This window comes from Cervus elaphus, chromosome 10 (genome assembly GCF_910594005.1).
Source record: "Cervus elaphus chromosome 10, mCerEla1.1, whole genome shotgun sequence".
Taxonomy (NCBI): Eukaryota; Metazoa; Chordata; class Mammalia; order Artiodactyla; family Cervidae; genus Cervus; species Cervus elaphus.
The window spans coordinates 31,607,161-31,627,459 of NC_057824.1; the positions used below are offsets into that span (position 1 = coordinate 31,607,161).

Below are 20,299 nucleotides of genomic sequence, written 5' to 3' on the forward strand. Positions count from 1 at the left end.
ATATATAGTGGTCATTTAATTATTGGGGACTATAATATAAAGGAGAAATTAAAAAATTCTTTGTAATGTAGGTAATATGTATTTCCTTTTTTAAAGCTCAAATAAAACTACCCTAGAAAAGGGACTTCCCTGGTGGTCCAGTGGCTAAGATTGTGCTTCCAATGCAGGGGGCCTGGGTTTGATCCCTATATCAGGGAACTAGAACTCACATGCCACCATAAAAGATCCTGCACACCATAATGAAAATCAAAGGTCCTGCATGCCACAACTAAGACCTGGCACAGCCAAATAAATAGGTTTGCTGTTGTTTAGTTGCTAAGTCATGACCAACTCTTTTGCGACCCATGGATTGTAGCCTTCCATGTCCATGGGATTACCCAGGCAAGAATACTCAGGTGGGTTGCCATATTCTTCTCCAAGGGATTTTCCCCATGCAGGGATTGAACCTGGTTCTCTTGCACTGACAGGGGGATTCTTTACCACTGAGCCACCAGAGAAGCCCAAACAAATAAATAAAAATTAAAATAAACTACACTACCAACAAAGGTCCATCTAGTTAAAGCTATGGTTTCTCCAGTAGTCATGTATGGATGTGAGAGTTGGACTATAAAGAAAACTGAGCACTGAAGAATTGATGCCTTTGAACTGTGGTGTTGGAGAAGACTCTTGAGAGTCCTTTGGACTGCAAGGAAATCCAACCACTCCATCCTAAGGAAATCAGTCCTGAATATTCATTGGAAGGACTGATGCTGAAGCTGAAACTCCAATACTTTGGCCACCTGATGGGAAGAACTGACACATTGGAAAAGACCCTGATGCTGGGAAAGACTGCAGGCAGGATAAAGGGCTGACAGAGGATGAGATGGTTGGATGGCATCACTAACTCGATGGACATGAGTTTGAGTAAACTCCAGGGGTTGGTGAAGGACAGGGAAGCCTGGCGTGCTGCAATCCATGGGGTCTCAAAGAGTCTGACATGACTGAGCAACTGAACTGAACTGAACTGAACACCAGAAGATACTGTGAGATGGTCATTTGCTTGCGCCTGTGCAGAGAATCACCATGAACACAGTAGCTACAGAAAGCAGAATCACGTGTGTTCTACCAGTCACTCAAATAATGTGATGTTTTCCCTGGTGATACGATTTTCTGAAATGGTGAGAAACTCAGGTTCTGAATTAAAAAAAAAAAAAAAGTACAATTTTCTCTTAATATACATAGTAGGTGCTCTTCTGGAAAAAAAAATCAATGTTTATTGTTAAAACCATGCAGAAAGTCTTGGTGTTTATATATTAAATGGAGCTAAGTTCCAGATTCAGATCACTGTAAACAGTTTTTTACCTGGTAAGCATCCAGTGAGATATCTGAAAATATTTAGGCTTCAGGAGAGGTTTTTTTTTTTTTTTTTTGGTATGCAGGACTCGTAATGACAAGGTATAGAGGGTCTCTGGTTCAGAAATCTAAGCTGGGTCTGCAGGACTGTGTTCCTTCTGGAGGGCCTCAGGGAGGATTTGTTTCTGTGCCTCTTTCAGCTTCTAGAAGCTGCCACATTCCTGGGCTTGTGGCCTTCGTCTATCTTCAAAGCCTGCGATCGTATCATTCTTAATCTCTGCTCTCGTCTTCACGTTTCCTGGTCTGACTCACCCTCTCTCCTCCCTTACAAAAACTCTTGTGATTACGTTGATCCCACCTGGATAAGCTCCCCATCTCAGGAGCCTTAGTTTAATCACATCTGCAAAGTTGTTTTACCATGTAAGGCTTTGGGGGATTAGGACACGGACATCTTTGTGGGGTAGTTATTCAACCTACTGTACCCAGCGCATCAACACAGTTTATCTTAAGGGAAAAACATTCAAAGGGCTGCAGAGCCAGATAGATATTGAAACAGGCATGGAGTAACAATAAGGGGACACCAGGAAGTGGTCGGGACTGTGGTCACCACAGAAGCTCACCCACTGCAGGGGTGGCTGCCCCATTTCTCATTTCCTACTGATTGTTTCCATGCTGAATGTGGGCTCAGTGTGGCCATATCTCCTGAGTTTTCAATAGAAGCCCCCGATTCAGACTTTGCCATGAACTGTCCTGATCAATTTTTAATAAAACTGTTCACAGTTTTCAAAAAGATTAGACACAGCATGCCAAACAGAGCACATTTGTGAGCTGGATCTCACCAACTGGTGATCTCTGGTTTGAACCCTTAACTTCTCCTATGAGTTCCTGGTCTGCATTTCTTCCCTATTTACTATCACCCTGCCCTGGGCCCATCAGGACATGCTGAACCCCACCCTCTGACCGGACTACACCCTTAGGAATATAACTACTTCCCTTTAGGAGATGTCCCCTTTATGCCAGGCTCTGTGATGCTCAATATTTGTTTACAAGGTCTCATTGATTTTTAAGAACAGTCTTCTGCTGTAGGTGGTGTTCTTTATCATTTTATAAATGTGGAAACTGCAGACTGGAAAGAACAAAATTCACTTACACACACAAGGTCGCTGAGCTAGTTAGAGGCAGAGCCAGGATGCCAGTCTGTCCTTCTGACTCTAAGGCTTGGCCCTTAACCACTCCAGAAGTCGACTCTTGACCCAAATGATGGAGGCTCAAGTATACCCTCCCCTACCCCCAGGCTGTTTGCAGTGCCCCTGGGGCTCCTGCCCTCACACCGGACTGGACTGCATCAGCTTGGTCTGGATTCAGGCCCTGAGCTTGCCTCAGCTGCCGTTTGGATTTGGAATTTGTTCTTGAGATCTCTTGCTTTGAAACCCAACTCCTTTAAAAGACTCTAAGCCTTTGCCCTTTTTAAAAAAGAGATGAGAAGGGAATGGTTATTGTACAAGCAATACTTGCTCTGTGTAGAGAAATTAGAAACTACCAACAAGAAAAGCAAACAAACAGAAACCTTGTGTCCAGTCATAATTCTAGCCCTGTTCGTGTTAAATATCTTTGTGGGCTTTTTAAAATTCATATAAACTCATACTTACATATTTAGTACATATTAATGTGGCTAATACCTGGCACAGAGCAAGTGCTCAGTAAATAACTTGATATTGTCATGATTACTTTTGGGCCCTGAGGGAAGCACATGGAGAATAACAGCAATGGGTATCGAAGTGACTCTGATGTCAGGCTATCCACTTCCCATCTTGTATTGATCTCTGCTCTTATTGACTCTTATCTCTTAATGTTTGCTACCTACTTGCAACAGAGACAACAGGTTAGTATCCAGGCTGTAAGGAATTCCTATAAATCAATAAGAAAAAGAGAACAACACACTAGAACTATGAAATAGAAAAATAAACAAGGATAAGATCAGGAAGTTCACAAAAAAGGAGACCCAGAGAGCCAACAGCAAATCAAAAGATGCTTAGTCTCACTAATGTTGAAGGAAATAAAAGTAAAACCACAGCGATATTATTTCTCATCTGACTCTTTGTGACCCCATGGACTGTAGCCTGCTAGGCTGCTCTGTCTATGGGATTTCCCAGGCAAGAATACTGGAGTGGGTGGCCATCTTCTACTCCAGGAGATCTTTCTGACGCAGGGGTCTAGTAGACCCGAGTCTCCTGCATTGGCAGGTGGATTCTTTTTGCCACTGAGTTCCCAGGGAAGCTCATCATGTCTCATAGATTTGCAAAAATATAAACGTTTGACAATATAAGAAATGGATGAGCCTGGAGCAGAGAGAACTTTCATGTACCAATACATAACTGGTATCCCCTGCTTCTGGAAAGAAAGCCGGCAGAACCTAATAAAACAGAAAATAAATGTACTCTTTGGCCTAGACACTTCTCTTCTAAGGTTATATGCTGTTACAAAAACTCTCAGTAATTGTATACAAAGAGCTCTGAGGAAGGATATTAAATGCTACATTGTTTGAAATATAAAGAAATGAAATTGACCTTAAGACGCTTTAACAGGATAATGTATAAAGAAAACTGAGTGCCGAAGAATTGATGCTTTTGAACTGTGGTGTTGGAGAAGACTCTTGAAGTCTTGAAGACTCAAGAAGTCCCTTGGACTGCAAGGAGATCCAGTCCATCCTAAAGGAAGTCAGTCCTGAATATTCATTGGAGGGACTGATGCTGAAGCTGAAACTCCAATACTTTGGCCACCTGATGTGAAAAACTGACTCATTAGAAAAGACCCTGATGCTGGGAAAGCTTGAAGGTAGGAGGAGAGGGGATGAAAGAGGATGAGATGGTTGGATGGCATCACTGACTCGATGAACATGAGTCTGAGCAAGCTCCAGGAGTTGGTGAAGGACAGGGAGGCCTGGTGTGCTGCAGTCCACGGGGTCGCAAAGAGTTGGACACGACTGAGCAACTGAACTGAACTGATAATAAATAAAACTTTTTCGAACAGCTTTATTGAAGTACAGTTTACATACCATAAAATCCACTATTTCCATGGGTGTCCATCATAGATGAATGGATAAACAAAATATTTATCCATACAATGTAATATAGTTCAGTCTTAAATGAAAAGGAAATTCTGTCACATGTTACTCCATGGATGAAACCTGAGGATATCATGCTGAGCGAAATAGTGCAGTGTAATGCTAGTTATGTCCAACCCTTTTCAACCCCAAGGACTGTAGCCCACCCGGCTCCTCTGTCCCTGGAATTTTCCAGGCAAGAATACTGGAACGGGTTGCCATTTCCTACTCCAGAGGATTGTCCTGACCCAGGAATCAAACTCACATCTCTTGCATCTCCTGCATTGGCTGGTAGATTCTTTACCACATCACCATCTGCAAAGTCCTGAGTGAAGGAAGCCAGTCACAGGAAAAGACAAACAGTATGATTCTGCTTATATGAGACACCTAGAGTTGCAAAATGAAAGGAATTCTGGAGATTGGTTACACAATGATGTGAATGTAAACACTAGTGAATTATACACTAAAAAATGGTTCCCATGATAAATTTTGTTGTGCGTTTTACCATACCTTTAAAAAAAGTCCACTCATTTTAAGTGGAGCAAATTTACAGAGCTGTGCAGCCATCACCACCACCTAATTTTAGAACATTCTCATTGTCACAAAAAGACTTCCAAGTGATCATTTGCAGTCACTTCTCATTCCTACTCCTGCCCTCAGGCAACCATAACTCTGTTCTTTATTGCTATAGATTTACCTTTTCGGAGGTTTCACGTAAATAGAATCACACTCGAAAAAGTCTTTTGCATCTGGTCTATTTCACTTAGTAGTGTTTTTTTTAAATTAATTAATTTATTTTAATTGGAGGCTAATTACTTTACAATATTGTAGTGGTTTTTGCCATACATTGACATGAATCAGCCATGGGTGTACATGTGTTCCCCATCCTAAACCTCCCTCCCACCTCCCTCCCCATCCCATCCCTCAGGGTCATCCCAGTGCTCCAGCCCTGAGCACCCTGTCTCATGCATCGAGCCTGGACTGGCGATCTGTTTCACATGTGATAATATACATGTTTCAATGCTATTCAGTAGTGTTTTTTGAGGTCCATTTTTGTTGTAGCAGATAGTAGCATGTCATTCATTTTGTTGTTGTTGTTGAATAATTTTTTATTGCATGGATTTTGTTTTGGTGTTTTTACTTTTTTGGCTATTACGAATAAAGCTGCTATGAACGTGTGCATACAAATCTTTGTGTGGACATATGTTTTCATTTCTCTTTGATAGGTACCTAGGAGTGGAGGAAACTGAGTTTTAAACCTGATTTTATTACATTTGATTGAATGTCATGACATTTAATAGGTTCAGACAGCAGATCTCAATTTCACATTTTGGAATTTAGAACCTAAATAGGAAATTTGGCTCCAAGTTAAGGGCTGTTTCATAATGACCTATTGTTACCAAACAGTGCCCATCTATGTGAGTAATCAATAGTGATTGATGGCAATTACTGATAGTGGGCATGCACATGTGTGTGCTCAGTCATGTCCAACTCTTTGTGACCCCATGGACTATAACCCAACAGGCTACGTCCATGGGATTTCCCAAGCAAGAATACTGGAGTGGGTTGCCATTTCTTTCTCCAGGGGATCTTCCAATCCAGGGACCAAACCTGAGTCTGTCTCCAACATTGGCAGGTGTATTCTTCACCACTGAGCCATCTAGGAAGCTCCCAATCACTGATAGAATACTTCTTAAATGCCAGACATTACTTTACACTGAGATCTCACTTAATCATCACAGTAACACTTTGAGCAGATGCTTTTATTGTTCCATTTTGTTGCTGAGGAAACTTGAGACTGAGAAGCTCATATGACTCCTAAAAGGAAGAGCCCGAATTTGAACAAGGAGCTGGGCTTCGGAGCTTGGCACCCAGTTCTACTATGTCAATAAGACTGCTGGTTCTGAAAAGACTTCCCTTTGCGACTCTTGGAATTGCTGTCAGATCCAGTTTGTAAACCATGCAAGAAAATCTTATAGCTTTATAGTCATGCTTCTTTTCTTTCTTCTTTTTAACAAAAGCGGCATTGATCTCTTCATTCTCCAAGCTTGGCTAGGAGTTGCTTTTGTTTCTAAAGATCAAAGTTATCCTCAAAAGACAAGACTTTAAAAAGAAAGTCAACAGACTCTGACCTGAGGGTAACCCCATGGTTGTCCTACAAAATAAAGGCTGTGGCTTTGTGACAGAATTTTCCTTCTCTGCTCTAAAACTTTGTCCTCTTGCCTGAAAGCATATGGCTCTGTGCCGGGTGGCTGTGGTAGCAGTCTTGACTGGTCGCTTGATAGGGAGAGCATTATCATTTGGCCGTAAGTTGTATATCATTTTTTATACTCTGGCACCAGTTAACTTTTTGCTATATAACAAACTACTCATAAGCTAGTGTCTTGAAACAACAATTTATTTAGCTCATTGTTCTGCAATTCAGCGATTTGGGCTGGGCTCAGCTGGGAGGTTCTTCTGGCTTTGGCTGGGTTTGTTCATTTATCTGGTCCGCTACCAGGTAGGCTGGGTATTGTCTGGTCTAGAATGGCCTCAGCTGGGATGGATCATCTCTGTCCCACTGGGTTTCTCATCTTCCATCAGATTAACCCTGGATTGCTCACATGGCAGCTGGGCAGGGTTGCAAGAATTTGAGTCGCAGTCCTCAAGATCTTGAATCTGAGGCCTGGATTTGGCACAGTGTCACTTTTGTGTCAAATTGGCCAAAGCAAGGCATGAAAAGCAGCCCAGATTCAGGAGTGAGGAAATTGAGTCCATCTCTTGGTGGAAAGACATCTATACCAGGAGAGGTGGGAATGGTGGCCTTTTTTTTTTTCAATTTACCTTTTACACTATATTAGAAATAAAATGGGTTTGGCAGCAGATGGCAGATTTGACTTCTGACTCTAGCCTAGTGTCTTAAACTTCCTCCTCTCCTCATCTGTAAACCACAGGCAGGATGACTGAGGGGATGACAGGAGGTAATAGGTGAAGAAGTTAGCTCTAGAGTCTGGCTGGGTTCAAATTCTTAGACTTCCATTTACTGTCTTTTAAAATTATATTTTTAGAATGCAATACTTTATTTATTTTTTATTTACTATTGTTGGTTGCGGTAGCCTTCGTTGCTGTGCGAGTTTTCTCGAGTTGCAGTGAGCAGAGGATACTCTTCATTTTGGGGCTCGAGCTTCTCATTGCAGTGGCTTCTCTGGTCGTGGAGCAAAGCCTCTAGGCACGTGGGCTTCGGTAGTTGCAGCATGTGGGCTTAGTAACTGTGGGGCATGGGCTCACTTCCTCCTTGGCATGTGGTATCTTCCCAGACCGGGGATCGAACCCAAGTCCCCTACATTGGGAGGCAGATTCTCATCCACTGCGCCACCAGGGGAGTCCCTGTTCCATTTACTCTTAAATGATTTTGAGGACAGTATTTAGCCTTTCTGTGCCTCCATTTCCTAATCTGTAAAGTGGGAATAATAAAAAAGCAAACTTAATAATACATACTTGTTGGAGGATAAATGAGTTAAGTAAAATTTAAAAGGGTGTCTGGCACTTAGAAGGCATTCATTATGTGTTAACTGTTGTTGACACTATTAACATTATCTTGGAAAAAAGCAAGTCTATAAAAGGAATGTCATTCTCCATGGCCCCTTCAGAATCACCAACTGTTGCTTTTGAATGAATGGAGTAGTATCCTTGTTACTACTTTCTGGATATTACTCATGGCAAAGGATGGACTTCCCTCATCCTTAAAATACTAGTGCCTTAGAGGAATGATATTTATATGTAAAAATCTAAACATAACTCTTAGAAATTATGGTGGGCTCAGAACCTGACAATGCAATATAAAGAGACTTCCAAGGATTAAAGAGATGCTAGAATCCCAGTTAGTGAGAAAGAAAGAGAGAGAGAGAGAGAGAAAGGAAGGATGGAAGGAAGGAAAGAAGGGAAGGGAAAGGAAGGAAGGAAGACAACCAGCAAGCATCCCAGACTTCTCTTGAGAACTTATGTCTTAAAGAACTGAAGCCATTTTTTAAAACAAGGGAAAATAAGATTCGGTTGCTTGGTTTTTCACAAGAACATGCCTTAAAATAAGTCATTGACTCTTTCCATTTTATAGAGAGCTGCATTTTTGCTGCCAGTTTTTAGGAACAGAAAACCCAAGTCATAAACTAGTCTTAGACTTAAAATCCGTTTAAACTGTTAGTCCCTTAGAATAAAGGGTTATTCAGGAAATAGAAGAGGTGAAACAGAGCTTTTTTTTTTTTTAGTTGTAATAATAAGTACTTAATAATATGTACTTGTGAGGATAACTAAGTTAGTCAGCCTAATTAACTAATCGCACAGCATGTGAGATCTTAATTCCCAGACCAGGGATCGAAGCCATGCCCCCTGCAGTGGAAGCACAGAGTTTTAACCACGGGACCACCAGGAAAGTCCCAAAGCAAAGCTTTCTTGAAGTCAAACATTGGTGTCAGAAATCAAGTACGATGGATTTTTCCATGCATCCATGTGAAAGAGTATTTACCTGTAACTGATAATGTTCTGAAGCACAGGGCTGAAAACTACAGCCCTTGGGGTCCACTCTCTGTTTCTGTAAGTGAAGTTTGATTGGAACACAGTCTCACCCATTGCTTTCCATACTCTATGGCCAAATTTGTACTATGGCAAAGCTGAAGAGTGTGACAGAAGGCTAAAATATTTTACCATCTGACTCTTTCAGAAAAAGTTTGCTGACCTCTGTTCTGAAATCCTGGAACTAATAAGATTTCTTTTTTCTTTTTACATAATAGCTGCTGTTGTCCCATGGAAGGCAGTCTACAGGAAGCTTAGCATAGAGTTTAGGGCCATGCTCACCTGAATTTAGGGCCCAGCTCTACCTCCTCCCAGATATGTGGCCTGGGACCTTGCTAGCATTGCAGCCTTGTAACCTCAACCTCCTAAGCCTCAGTTTCTCCCCTTGTAAAGTGGAAATAATGATAACAGTAATTGCTTCATGTTGGCAATTTATGAGAATTATAAAGATAATGCATTTAAGCATTTAGCCCAATAACTGGTACAGCTATAGTGAAAAGTAGCAATAAAATAACAAAATTAAATTGGGGAAAAGTTCCTTAGACCTGTAATGGAAGACTGAGGGCAATGTGTAAGGAAAAGGAGGGTCAAATCAGGCTACGTGGGGCTTGCATGGTGGAAGATTAGGCTGAGAAAGGTGGATGCTCTGGCAGGGCAAGGGTGCTGAATCACCCTCTGGGCCCCTAGAGAGATTCCTAATTCTGTGAGCCTCAGTTTTCTTATCTGTTAAATGGGAGGGTGATGATCACAGTGCCCACCTCCCCATGGCTGCTGGAGGATTGCATGAGATGATGTAGGTACTGCAATTGTCTCATAAAGGGTTAGCTGTTGTTACTGAGAATTGTGCTTGAAGGAGGGATTTGTAAGAGAGGCAGATGTCAGCAAGTGAAAAGCCAGAGAGAGGAGAGTTGGGTCCAGGTGGACGGTGAAAGAAAGAATAAATCCAGTTTAAGGCAGGAATAGTGAGACCAGGACAGACATACCATCAGAGCCTCTGCCAGAAGCTTCCTTTTGCACAGGCCCTGACACAACTTCTCCGTCTTCTCTGAGCAGAGGGCATATCTTGAAGAGACTATTCCAGACCCTTTCTCTTGGAGATATGACTGTGAAGCTAGGTTTGCAAATAATTTTGGTTCTAAGATAGGAGTTTTCATGGGAGCAGAGTTTTCATGAAGATCTGCCTGTTCCTCATGGAGTCTCTGTTGACCTTGAACTTCTGATCCTCCATTTATAGTGATAACTGCCTTCCCTAGTTCCCCTGGGCTGCCACAGTCTCTGTGAGTAGGAAGGAGAAAGGTTTTAAGGCAGGAGATCAACTGGGCAATTGTTAAGTTAGACCTTCAGCAGTCTCTTTAGACAGATGGTTGATTAATAGGCTATAATACCATTCCTGTTCTTTCCTGAAGTGGGTTGTATTCTGCTGGAGCAAACTAAGTTTGAGACATGTAAATATCATTATAAAGATTAGACATTACAGTTGATGATGTTCTTAACTGATCCCCTGACATTCAGCCATGCCTTTGGATTAGCATAATTGGAACATGAGAGGTCAGACCTTAATTAGAGCTTAATTGGACTGCTATATTAAACATAACTGGCTTAGTGGCTGTGTTGTAACTACACTTGGAAATTCTTTCCATTGCTTCTCTAAATATATTTTGGGTACTCAGAGTAAAGTTAACGATTTGTTCAGTTCAGTTTGGTTCAGTCGCTCAGTTGTGTCCAACTCTTTACAGTCCAATGGATTGCAGCACACCAGGCATCCCTGTCCTTCACCAACTCCCAGAGCTTGTTCAAACTCATGTCCATCGAGTCAGTGATGCCATCCAACCATCTCATCCTCTGTCCCCTTCTCCTCCTGCCTTCGATCTTTCCCAGCATCAGGGTCTTTTCCAATGAGTCAGTTCTTTGCATCACGTGGCCAAAGTATTGGAGTTGCAGCTTCAGCATCAGTCCTTCCAATGAATATTCAGGACTGATTTCCTTAGGATGGAGTGGTTGGATCTCCTTGCAGTCCAAGGGACTCTCAAGAGTCTTCTCCAACACCATAGTTCAAAAGCATCAATTCTCTGGCACCCAGCTCTATTTATGGTCCAACTCTCACATCCATACATAACTACTGGGAAAACCATAGTGGAAAAAACATAATGGTTTTTACTGTAAGCAATTTTTGATATGAGGTTTTCTGTTAGCAGTAAAAAGTAGTATGAACTCAAGGGTTTATTTCAGCTGGATGTGTGAAGGATACAAATCTAATGTTCCCATATTTGCTGAGGCTGAGCAAGAACAACAAAAACTCCTTGAGGCAGCTCATGCAAGTGAAACAAAGCCCCCATGCAAACTGACAGGTGGAAAAGGATTTCTTTTGTTGTCCATTTATATAGACAAGAGGCCCGTGGGGAGACCTTCCTTTACAACTGGATCTGGGGTCCCAGTGAGGTCTTCATGACTTAGTTCCCCCTCCATCTCTTGATTCTGTTTCCTCTGGCTTCGCTCCACCCTCAAACCTTCCCTCTCCTTGTGGCCCCAACCCACGTTTCATAAGGCTTGAGGGTAGCAGAAGAAGAGAAAGTCTCTCCCAGAGTTTCTCTCATCAAACTGGCTCAGGTCAGTGACCTAGTTTGGAATCAGCCCTTGGAACTAGGGGGATTCAGTGGGATATTAGGCAAATGGAAGGAGACTTATCCAAGGCACACAGCGACAAAGAAGACAGAAGGGATAGCGGGCAGCTATCTTAGCTATGGCTCATTATGTTGTAACTAGCGGGCAAGTGGCTTAAATAATAAAAGGGATTTATTGGCTCAGGAAATTAGAAGCTAGAAGTTTCTGAGATGAACGAAGGCTTCGGGATTGGATTGATTCAGGTGCTTAATGATGTAATCGAAAACTTGGCTCTCTTCTCTGTCTCTCTGCTTGATCTCTTATAGAGTCAGTTTTGTCCATAACTTGGCTTCTCTGAAGATGGTAGCACAGCGGTGGCCACTGGCCTAGGTTTTGCCTCAGCCAGAAGGAGAGAATGCTCAGATTCTTTCAGAAGAGCAAACAAAATGGTTTCCCAGGAGCCCCAACACATCTCTCATCGCTATGAATTGATTACATGCCCATCCTGAGTCAGTGAATCCCTTTGGACAGGATAAATGTGGACCTCATTGGTTTAGGGGTAGGTGGCAGGTGAGGTGGGATTACCTGCACCGCTTTATCAGGGTTCGTACCTGGAGCTGGAGAGGGGTTCATCCTGTATACTCAACTGCAGTCACTGTTCACCTTGGGCAGGGAGGGCGGCTTGCTGGACATTGAATTCATAACCACAGTATGGCTATTGCCTACTCATTTCTTCATCTCTAGGATTTAGCATGGGGCCTAGAACATAGTAAGTGTTAGTGTTAGTAGCTCAGTCATGTCTGACTCTTTGTGACCCTTGGATTGTAGCCCACCAGGCTCCTCTGTCCATGGAATTCTTCAGGGAAGAATACTGGAGTGGGTTGCCATTCCCTTCTCCAGGGGATCTTCCTGACCCAGGGATTGAACCTGGGTCTCCCACATTGCAGGCAGATTTTTTCTTTTTACTATCTGAGCCACCAGGGAAGCACATAGTAGGGCTACATTAAATGTTTACTGAACAGGGCCAAACTGGAACAGCATACCTTGCTTAATTCGGAAAGAAATCAGGAGTTTTATACATGAATAAAATGGTGGCTGAAAATAAATCTTATCTCAGCTTTAAATACAGATTGCACGCAGAGTCTGGATAGAGGTGATAAGACTTTCCGCCTCTTTCCCCATCCTATCCCACACAACATGAAATTTTCCCTTTTGGCTTTTGGTTACTCATCAAATTCCATTACGGTGAAGAGAATTGTAAACAATTGTTGGCATCAGGAAACTATTTCTAACTCCTGATAAGTCCTCTGATGATCTCATGACATTAAAATTTGTTACTATGAATAATTCAGTAAAACAAAACCTTTTTTTTTTCTTTTTATATTCCTTGCTTATGTAATAGTCATTTATTCTAGCATTTTTAAAATAAAATACCTGAATATCTTTTTAAAAAGTGCAAGGACTCTGGTCATTGAAGGAAGAAATTCCATTTCCTGGCCTTGACTAATAAGGGAAATTAGATGTACCATCAGCTTTTGTTTGAAAACAAATTTCTAAGCAGTGGAAAAAATAGATTCTTGCAGGAAAGGTGTGGTAGAATTATTTTAGTGTTACTAAATTTTAAAATCTAAAACACTTTTAGAAATGACCACATGGCCTGTGCTGGAAGCCTTGGTCAATATTTTGTGTTACAAGTATATAATTTTAACTTCTTTTGAGAAGTATTATTTTTTGCTAATGAAATTCTAATGCAATGGGAGAAACATTTGAAGTTTGTTTGAAGTTTGTTGTGATAAGCATTTTGGCAGCTGGTTAGAGTTCACGTGTGTGCATTTTTAGGATTATAGTTCCTGTTCAGTTTTGTCATGTTTGGAGAGGGTCTCAGATATCTGGAAGATTCTTGTGGAGAATATCTATGTGAGACGTTCTAAGTAGGTACCATGCCCACAGCCTCAACTGCAGCCCCTTGCCACTACTTTGTCCACATCCCCATCACTCTGGCCACAAATGAATGAGCCAAGAACAAGTGTCAGGCCATCTGGGCAGCCACTCAGGGATGGCAAGGGGCATTGAAATGACCTGACATTGCTCTGCCCAGCAGGGATGATCCATCCTGGGTAGTGTCTAACCAGTCCAATCAGATTCTCCAGGCTTGGGAGTGAGGATGTCAGACAAAGAGAGAAAGGGCAGCTGACATGTGGGTAGAAGGGGAGAGACACCAGAGAAGAGGAGAAAGCTTGAAAATCCATAAGTCAGCAGACCCTGAAGCAGAGAAAGGAGGAGAAAGACCCAGTTGGGAGAGAGCAGCAGAAAAGGCAGCAGCAAGTTGCAAAAGAAGGCACAGTCAAAAAGGAACTCTTGAGAGTCCCTTGGACAATAAGGAGTTCAAACCTGTCAATCCTAAAGGAAATCAACCCTGAATAGTCACTGGAAGGACTGATGCTAAAACTGAAGCTGCAATGCTTTGGCCACCTGATGCAAAGAGCCGACTCACTGGAAAAGACCCTGATGCTGGGAAAGATTGAAGGCGGGAGGAGAAGGGGATGACAGAGGATGAGATGGTTGGATGGCATCATCAACTCAATGGACATGAGTTTGAGCAAACTCTGGGAGATAATGAAGGAAAGGGAAGCCTGGTGTGCTGCAGTCCATGGGGTCGCAAAGAGTCAGACAAGACCGAGTGACTGAACAACTCCCTTAGGGGATCTTGACATCACTGCTTTGATCAGTGGAATGAATGCTTATGTCATTTCAAACGTGTTTTAAGGGTCAAAACATAGTTCATCATATTTGTTTCATTTGCCATGACAATCAGCAACATCTTAGAGAAAGGCTGCTGTCAGCCTGAAGCCGGGAGCAAAGACCACATGGAGCAGAGAGCCACAGCTGGTGGAAATGTTCCTTGTTTGTGTAACACAAGTGAGAAACCATCAATGTTACAGGCTTCTCAGATTTGAGGGGTGTTTGTTAGAGCCTAAACTGATTTTTTTTTTTTTTAAAGCCTAGGACTTCCCTGGCGGCACAGTAGATTCGTGAAGCGTTCCATTTTAAAAAAAAATAAATAAATAAATAAAAATAAAAAAAAAAAAGAATCCACCTGCCAATGCAGAGGACTCGGGTTCTATCCCTGGTCCGGAAAGATTCCACATACAGAGGAACAACTTAGCTCATGTGCCACAACTATTGAGCCCACGCTCTAGGGCCCACGAGCTTCAACAAGAGAATCCACCACAATGAGAAGCCCGTGCACCCCAGTGAAGAGTAGGCCCCACTCACGGCTACTTTGGGAAGGCCCTCCCAAAGCAATGAAAACCCAGCAAGCCAAAAATAAATAAATAAAAATTTAAAAAGAAATATCAGTATCTAAAATAATAAAATAGGTTTTCTTTCTTTCTTTTTTTTTTTTTAACAAAGCCCAGTAACCAAAGTAACCCAAGCATCTTTCTCTCTCTTGCAAACCCAAAGAGCCTCAACACAATGCTATAGCCAGCTATGCTTCAGTGACCTCACAGACTATTCTTTTGACCTTGGTGGAGTGAAATTGCATTCATTACTGGAAGAGAGTCAGTGACTTTCTAATGCGAGTTGTTCCTCGTCCCCGTCTTCAGTCCTCTAGTCTGTCTCCTATATGTGTATCCAGCATAAAAACTGGTACAAAATAGTCTGATTTCTGCCCTTTTCTCTTTGGGGTTTGAGTCTTTTATGATTTGTTCTCCTCCCCCATTGCCCCTCCCCTCAATTTTGTTACAAACTTTTTTCCAGCATGTAGAAGAATTGGAAGAATTTCAGAGTAAACACCCAGGTGTTTACCACCTAGATTTCATGGTTACCACTTTGCTTTGTTTGCTTCATCACTATCTGCTTCATCACACCAGTCCATCAATTCATCCCATTTTCCATCTCTCTTGTTTTCTTGGATGCACAACAAAGTAACTTGCAGGTTCATGATGGTGTGATGATGTCTTATCCCTTGACACTTAAGTCTTCTTTTTCCTTTTAATTCTGGACTTTTTAAAAAAAAAATTGTTTTTTAACTTTGTATAAGGTTGCCTTAACTGATCACCCTGCTTGCCCAAACTTGGACATCTTTTTACCCTTTAACAATCATGAATTCGGTGTATTGTCTACATTACATTAACCCTGGGTGCCCATACTTTCTTAATCTCACTCTTTAATTTTTCTCTCTATTACTTCCTCTCTTATCTCTTCACTCACCACAACTTTTCATTTGCTTTCCCTTCTCCCTTTCAGCTCCCTGAAGATAATTTTTAAACTAAACAACGGCTGAACAATATCCCCACTGTTTCATGTGTCTGAGTATGCACAGCACGTCCACACTTGCCCAGGACAGAAGGAAAACACAATTTCTTCCATTTTATTTCTTTGCATCAAAATGATTAAATCTGTCTGCATGACCTTCATACATCAGACCATTTGGCTATTTTAAGTCTTTTTAATGGAGTAAGTCAAGCTGCATTCCCTTCATAGAAAGAATCTTTACCACCAAACGGTGCGCTAAATGCCAAGGGAACAAAGAGTCTTTTGTAGGGAGAGAGGGAGAGACACTGCCATCCTACAATTGCTGGATTGTTTAAATTATTAGATGGCAATTCATGCTAGATACATATTTGCATTGTTGTACAAGTATTTTCTTATTTTGATGAAAGATAGCTTTTCAAAGGGAATCCTACTCTTGCAGTGCAAACTTAGAAAACCCTATTACATGGTCTAGTGCATTTAATTTTATTACTGTGGCCTGCAGTGTTTCAATTTTTTAATAAAAGTCTATCAGCAGTGAGGTAAAAGACTGCAGACAATCTCCAGCAACTCAGGCACCTCTATATTTTATTTACTAACAGCTGTAGTAAAGCTTTCAGTGAAAAATCTTAAGTAGCACTTTCCTTTTTGGTGAGAATCAATTACACAGCAATCTTTTAAACCTTATCTAAGCTTATAAAGCTAATTTGGCTATTTCAAAGTAAAGGGTGGTGGGGGGGAGAAAAACAGAAGAAAAATATTTCTCCTAATAAATAAAATATTAGGAGAAGAAAGTGAAGAGGAATTGTCTAGAAGTTATTAGCAGTGCCTACTTATAAATGTCAGAATTTTTGTACAGAAGTTTTTTCTTGATTTTTTGCTTGAATTGAATGGGGAATGCATTCATTCACTTACTCACCAGTCATTGATCACCTGCTCTGTGCCAGATACTCAGTTAAGCACTGGGAAGATAAAGAAAAAGAAGACACATGCCCTGTCCTCAGAGTTTATAGTTTGATAGAGGAGTTGGACATGTGGGCTAGCAGTTATGTTACAGTCACATCTGAGTTGCTATAACAGAGGGTCACACAGAACCAATGGTGGCCGGGAGAGGAGAGCTTACTCTAAATTGAATAGGGTAAGAATGCTCAGAAAGGCTTCCAGGAGGCATCTTGAAAGACAAATGGAGTTAGCCAATGGGAGAAGAAAGGAATTAGTTAAGAAATTAGTTAAAACTCTTTCTGTTGGAAGCTATAGACAAAACAAACTGAGTAAGAAAGGGGGAATATATTGGCATATGAAAGGCTTCAGGCATAGTTGGATCAAGGGTCTGATATGGTGTCATTAGGGATCTGCCATTGGTGGTCTATTCTTCTTCCTTACTAATAAAACTCCAGATTTGTTCACTCTCATTAGACTTGTGCCCTTCAGGAGTGGCAGGGCTTAACTAATTTTATTTGTACTGATCCAGTTTCGAAACAAGGTCATGTTCTGAAGTGTTGGAGGTTAGGACTTCAATATATGAATATGGGGCAGAGGGTGGGGGAGGAGACACAGTTCACCTCATTACCCCCTGCCTTTTTCTGTCTTTCCTATCTTGGATTTCTTGCTGGTATCTCCAGTGACTGGACCCAACAAGAGAGTAAACAAGCCTCGTTGATACGAACCATAAAATCAGCTTCATAAGGCACAGAGTGAGGTGGAGAAGGGTGCACCTGGGAGGGCAAAGAGAGAATTTCCATCAGAGTCTGTCTTGCCTTCACTCTTCGAAAGGATCTCTTCACATGGTAACCAACAATTGGGTCTCAGCCCCTGCTATTTAAAGGAGAAGCAGATGGGCCTTCTATCTCCCAGTTTCCGTAATAAACTTCTAAAAGGGATTAAGCAGTTCTCTTTGGGTTATAGGACATTTTAAATGGGACTAGGAGGCAGGGCAAGCAGTCCAGTTCAGTTCAGTCACTCAGTCGTGTCCGACTCTTTCCAACCCCATGAACCGCAGCACCCCAGGCCTCCCTGTCCATCACCTACTCCCAGAGTCCACCCAAACCCATGTCCATTGTGTTGGCAATGCCATCCAACCATCTCATCCTCTGCCGTCCCCTTCTCCTCCTGCCCTCAATCTTTCCCAGCATCAGGCTCTTTTTCATTGAGTCAGCTCTTCGCATCAGGTGGCCAAAGTATTGGAGTTTCAGCTTCAGCATCAGTCCTTCCAATGAACACCCAGGACGGATCTCCTTTAGGATGGACTGGTTGGATCTCCTTGCAGTCCAAGGGACTCTCAAGAGTCTTCTTCAACATCACAGTTCAAAAGCATCAATTCTTCTGCGCTCAGCTTTCTTTATAGTCCAGCTCTCACATCCATACATGACTACTGTAAAAACCATAGGCAAGCAGTGGGTAAGCAGTGCTCCACCCTGAATCTGTCCCGTGAGCCTTCAGCCCTGTTACTCCAGGACGTTCTTTCCCTTGTGCATTGTTAGCTACCTATCACCTAGGAACCACATTGAGGTGCATGTTATGAAAAATCAAGAACAGTGGCAATAATCCAAATGAGGTTGATTTTTCTTTACTTATCAAGATATCCAGAGTAGGTCAGCTGCAAGCTGGTGCATTGACTTAAGGAAGTCATCAGAAGCCCAGGTTCTTTCTAATCTCCTGTTTTTGGCCTCTTGGCTGGTAAGTGCTGCTTTGCTTCCAGCCCCACATCTGTGTTCCAGATGGAAAGACGTGGAAGGAAACTTTAAGGAGGAGAGCAGTAGAAATTGGGAAAGTAGCATTGTCTCAGAAATCTATGGGGCATGTCACTTTCTGTCTCAAATAGCAGAACTATGTCTTATGGTTGTCCCTCGCTACATGCTGCTGTTGTTCTGTTGTCTGACTCTCTGACCCCATGAACTGCAGCACGCCAGGCTTCCCTGTCCTCCACTGTCTCCCTGAGTTTGCTGAAACTCATGTCCATTGAGTCAGTGATGCCATCCGGTCCTCTCATCCTCTGTCGCTCCTTTCTCCTCTTGCCGTCAATCTTTTCCAGCGTCAAGGTCTTTCCCAGTGAGTCAGCTCTTCACATCAGTTGGCCAAAGTATTGGAGCTTCATGGGAGGCGGGGAAATGTAGTTTTCCCCCTGGACTGATTGTTACTAGGCTTCTGGTAGTAAGGATGAAGTGGAGAGGGCCTATTAGGTGGGCAGCAAGGCAGGGTCAATGTACTGGCCAGTGGCACCCGGACCTGATGTACTGACTTCTGAGGATTTGAGTGGAATGGGGGAAAGCAATAAATATATTTACTCCAAGACAATGTCTAGATTTAAATAAAGCCTTCTGATGCAAGTCCAAAATACATGTAATAAGGCTCCTACTATGTGCCTTGTATTTTATTCGTTCCGGCTAACATAGTCAGAAAAGTTGCTTACCCCAAAATGACTGGAGAAATGTCATCAGTATTCTTTACTTTGCCTGAGTTATTGTTTATTGATGTACTTATAAGCTTCATCAAGGACTTATGCATATTTCATCTAACACAAGCAGTAAATTAACCCCTATTCCTTTGTCCTACTTAAATATGTGGGCAAAGAATATAATTTAATTCTCTCTTCTCTCTTCAGAGGAAAAGAACCAAATTCATTGCCTGTGATTTTCTGACTGAATGGTTATACAAGTAAGTTTTTCAGTCTTTGAATATTCAGTGACCCTAAGAATTCAATAGTGTTAATTTGCCAGCAGAATAGCAATAATTGACTTGAGTTCTTGCTTATTGTTTTCTTGTCAATCAAACATATGGTGTTGTGATCAGTCAAAATCCAAAGAGGACAGGGGAGCCGTTCACAGAATTCTTCTCCATTCCATTTGTGGAAGAGTGGCTGAAACTGCAGTAAGTAATGGCACAAGGCTTTGAATAATTTATTCCTAACTTTAAGATTGTGTTAATGATTGTTTCCTCCAATCTAAGAGAACTAACTTATGTAATCCATCCAGGACCCGGGTCAGTTACACATGTGGGTCTTTTCTCTGGTTAATTTTAGCTAAGGGCATCCTATCCATGCAGTGATTATTCAAGAAGCCCTTCAGAAATAAAATAGAAAACCTAAAACATTTCTTATCCTAAGTAATCAATCTTTCCATTTTGTCTCCCTTTCCACCTAGCCCCAAAGGTCGTTATGTCTTATGACCAAACTTTTCTAAATTTTAACTTTTAGTTATATGCATCAGTTCTTCATTTAAAATATTGGAACATGACACATAAAGTTAACACTCTATTTGACCGTCGTTCTAATCTGAGTCTTATCACAGAATTAATGTTGGTCTATATTTCATCCCTCCATAGTTCTTAAAATTAGTTATTTAACTGTATAAACAGATTATATCATACAAAATTAGTAGTATTATTTTATGGGAACTGTTTATCATCAATGATAAAGCAATAATGACAAAAGTGTGAAGTGAAAGTGTTAGTTGCTCAGTC

The 20,299-nt window shown here is 41.7% G+C and overlaps 1 protein-coding gene across 1 annotated transcript in view; it reads left to right on the forward strand.

Annotated features, from left to right (window-relative positions):
* IQCK (IQ motif containing K) overlaps positions 1-20,299 on the forward strand; it is a 149,321-nt gene that overhangs the window by 27,314 nt on the left and 101,708 nt on the right. The window contains exons 6-7 of the mRNA XM_043915523.1: positions 19,443-19,495; positions 19,631-19,708. Of these exons, the coding sequence (XP_043771458.1) occupies positions 19,443-19,495; positions 19,631-19,708 (131 nt within the window). The remainder of the gene's footprint in view (positions 1-19,442; positions 19,496-19,630; positions 19,709-20,299) is intronic.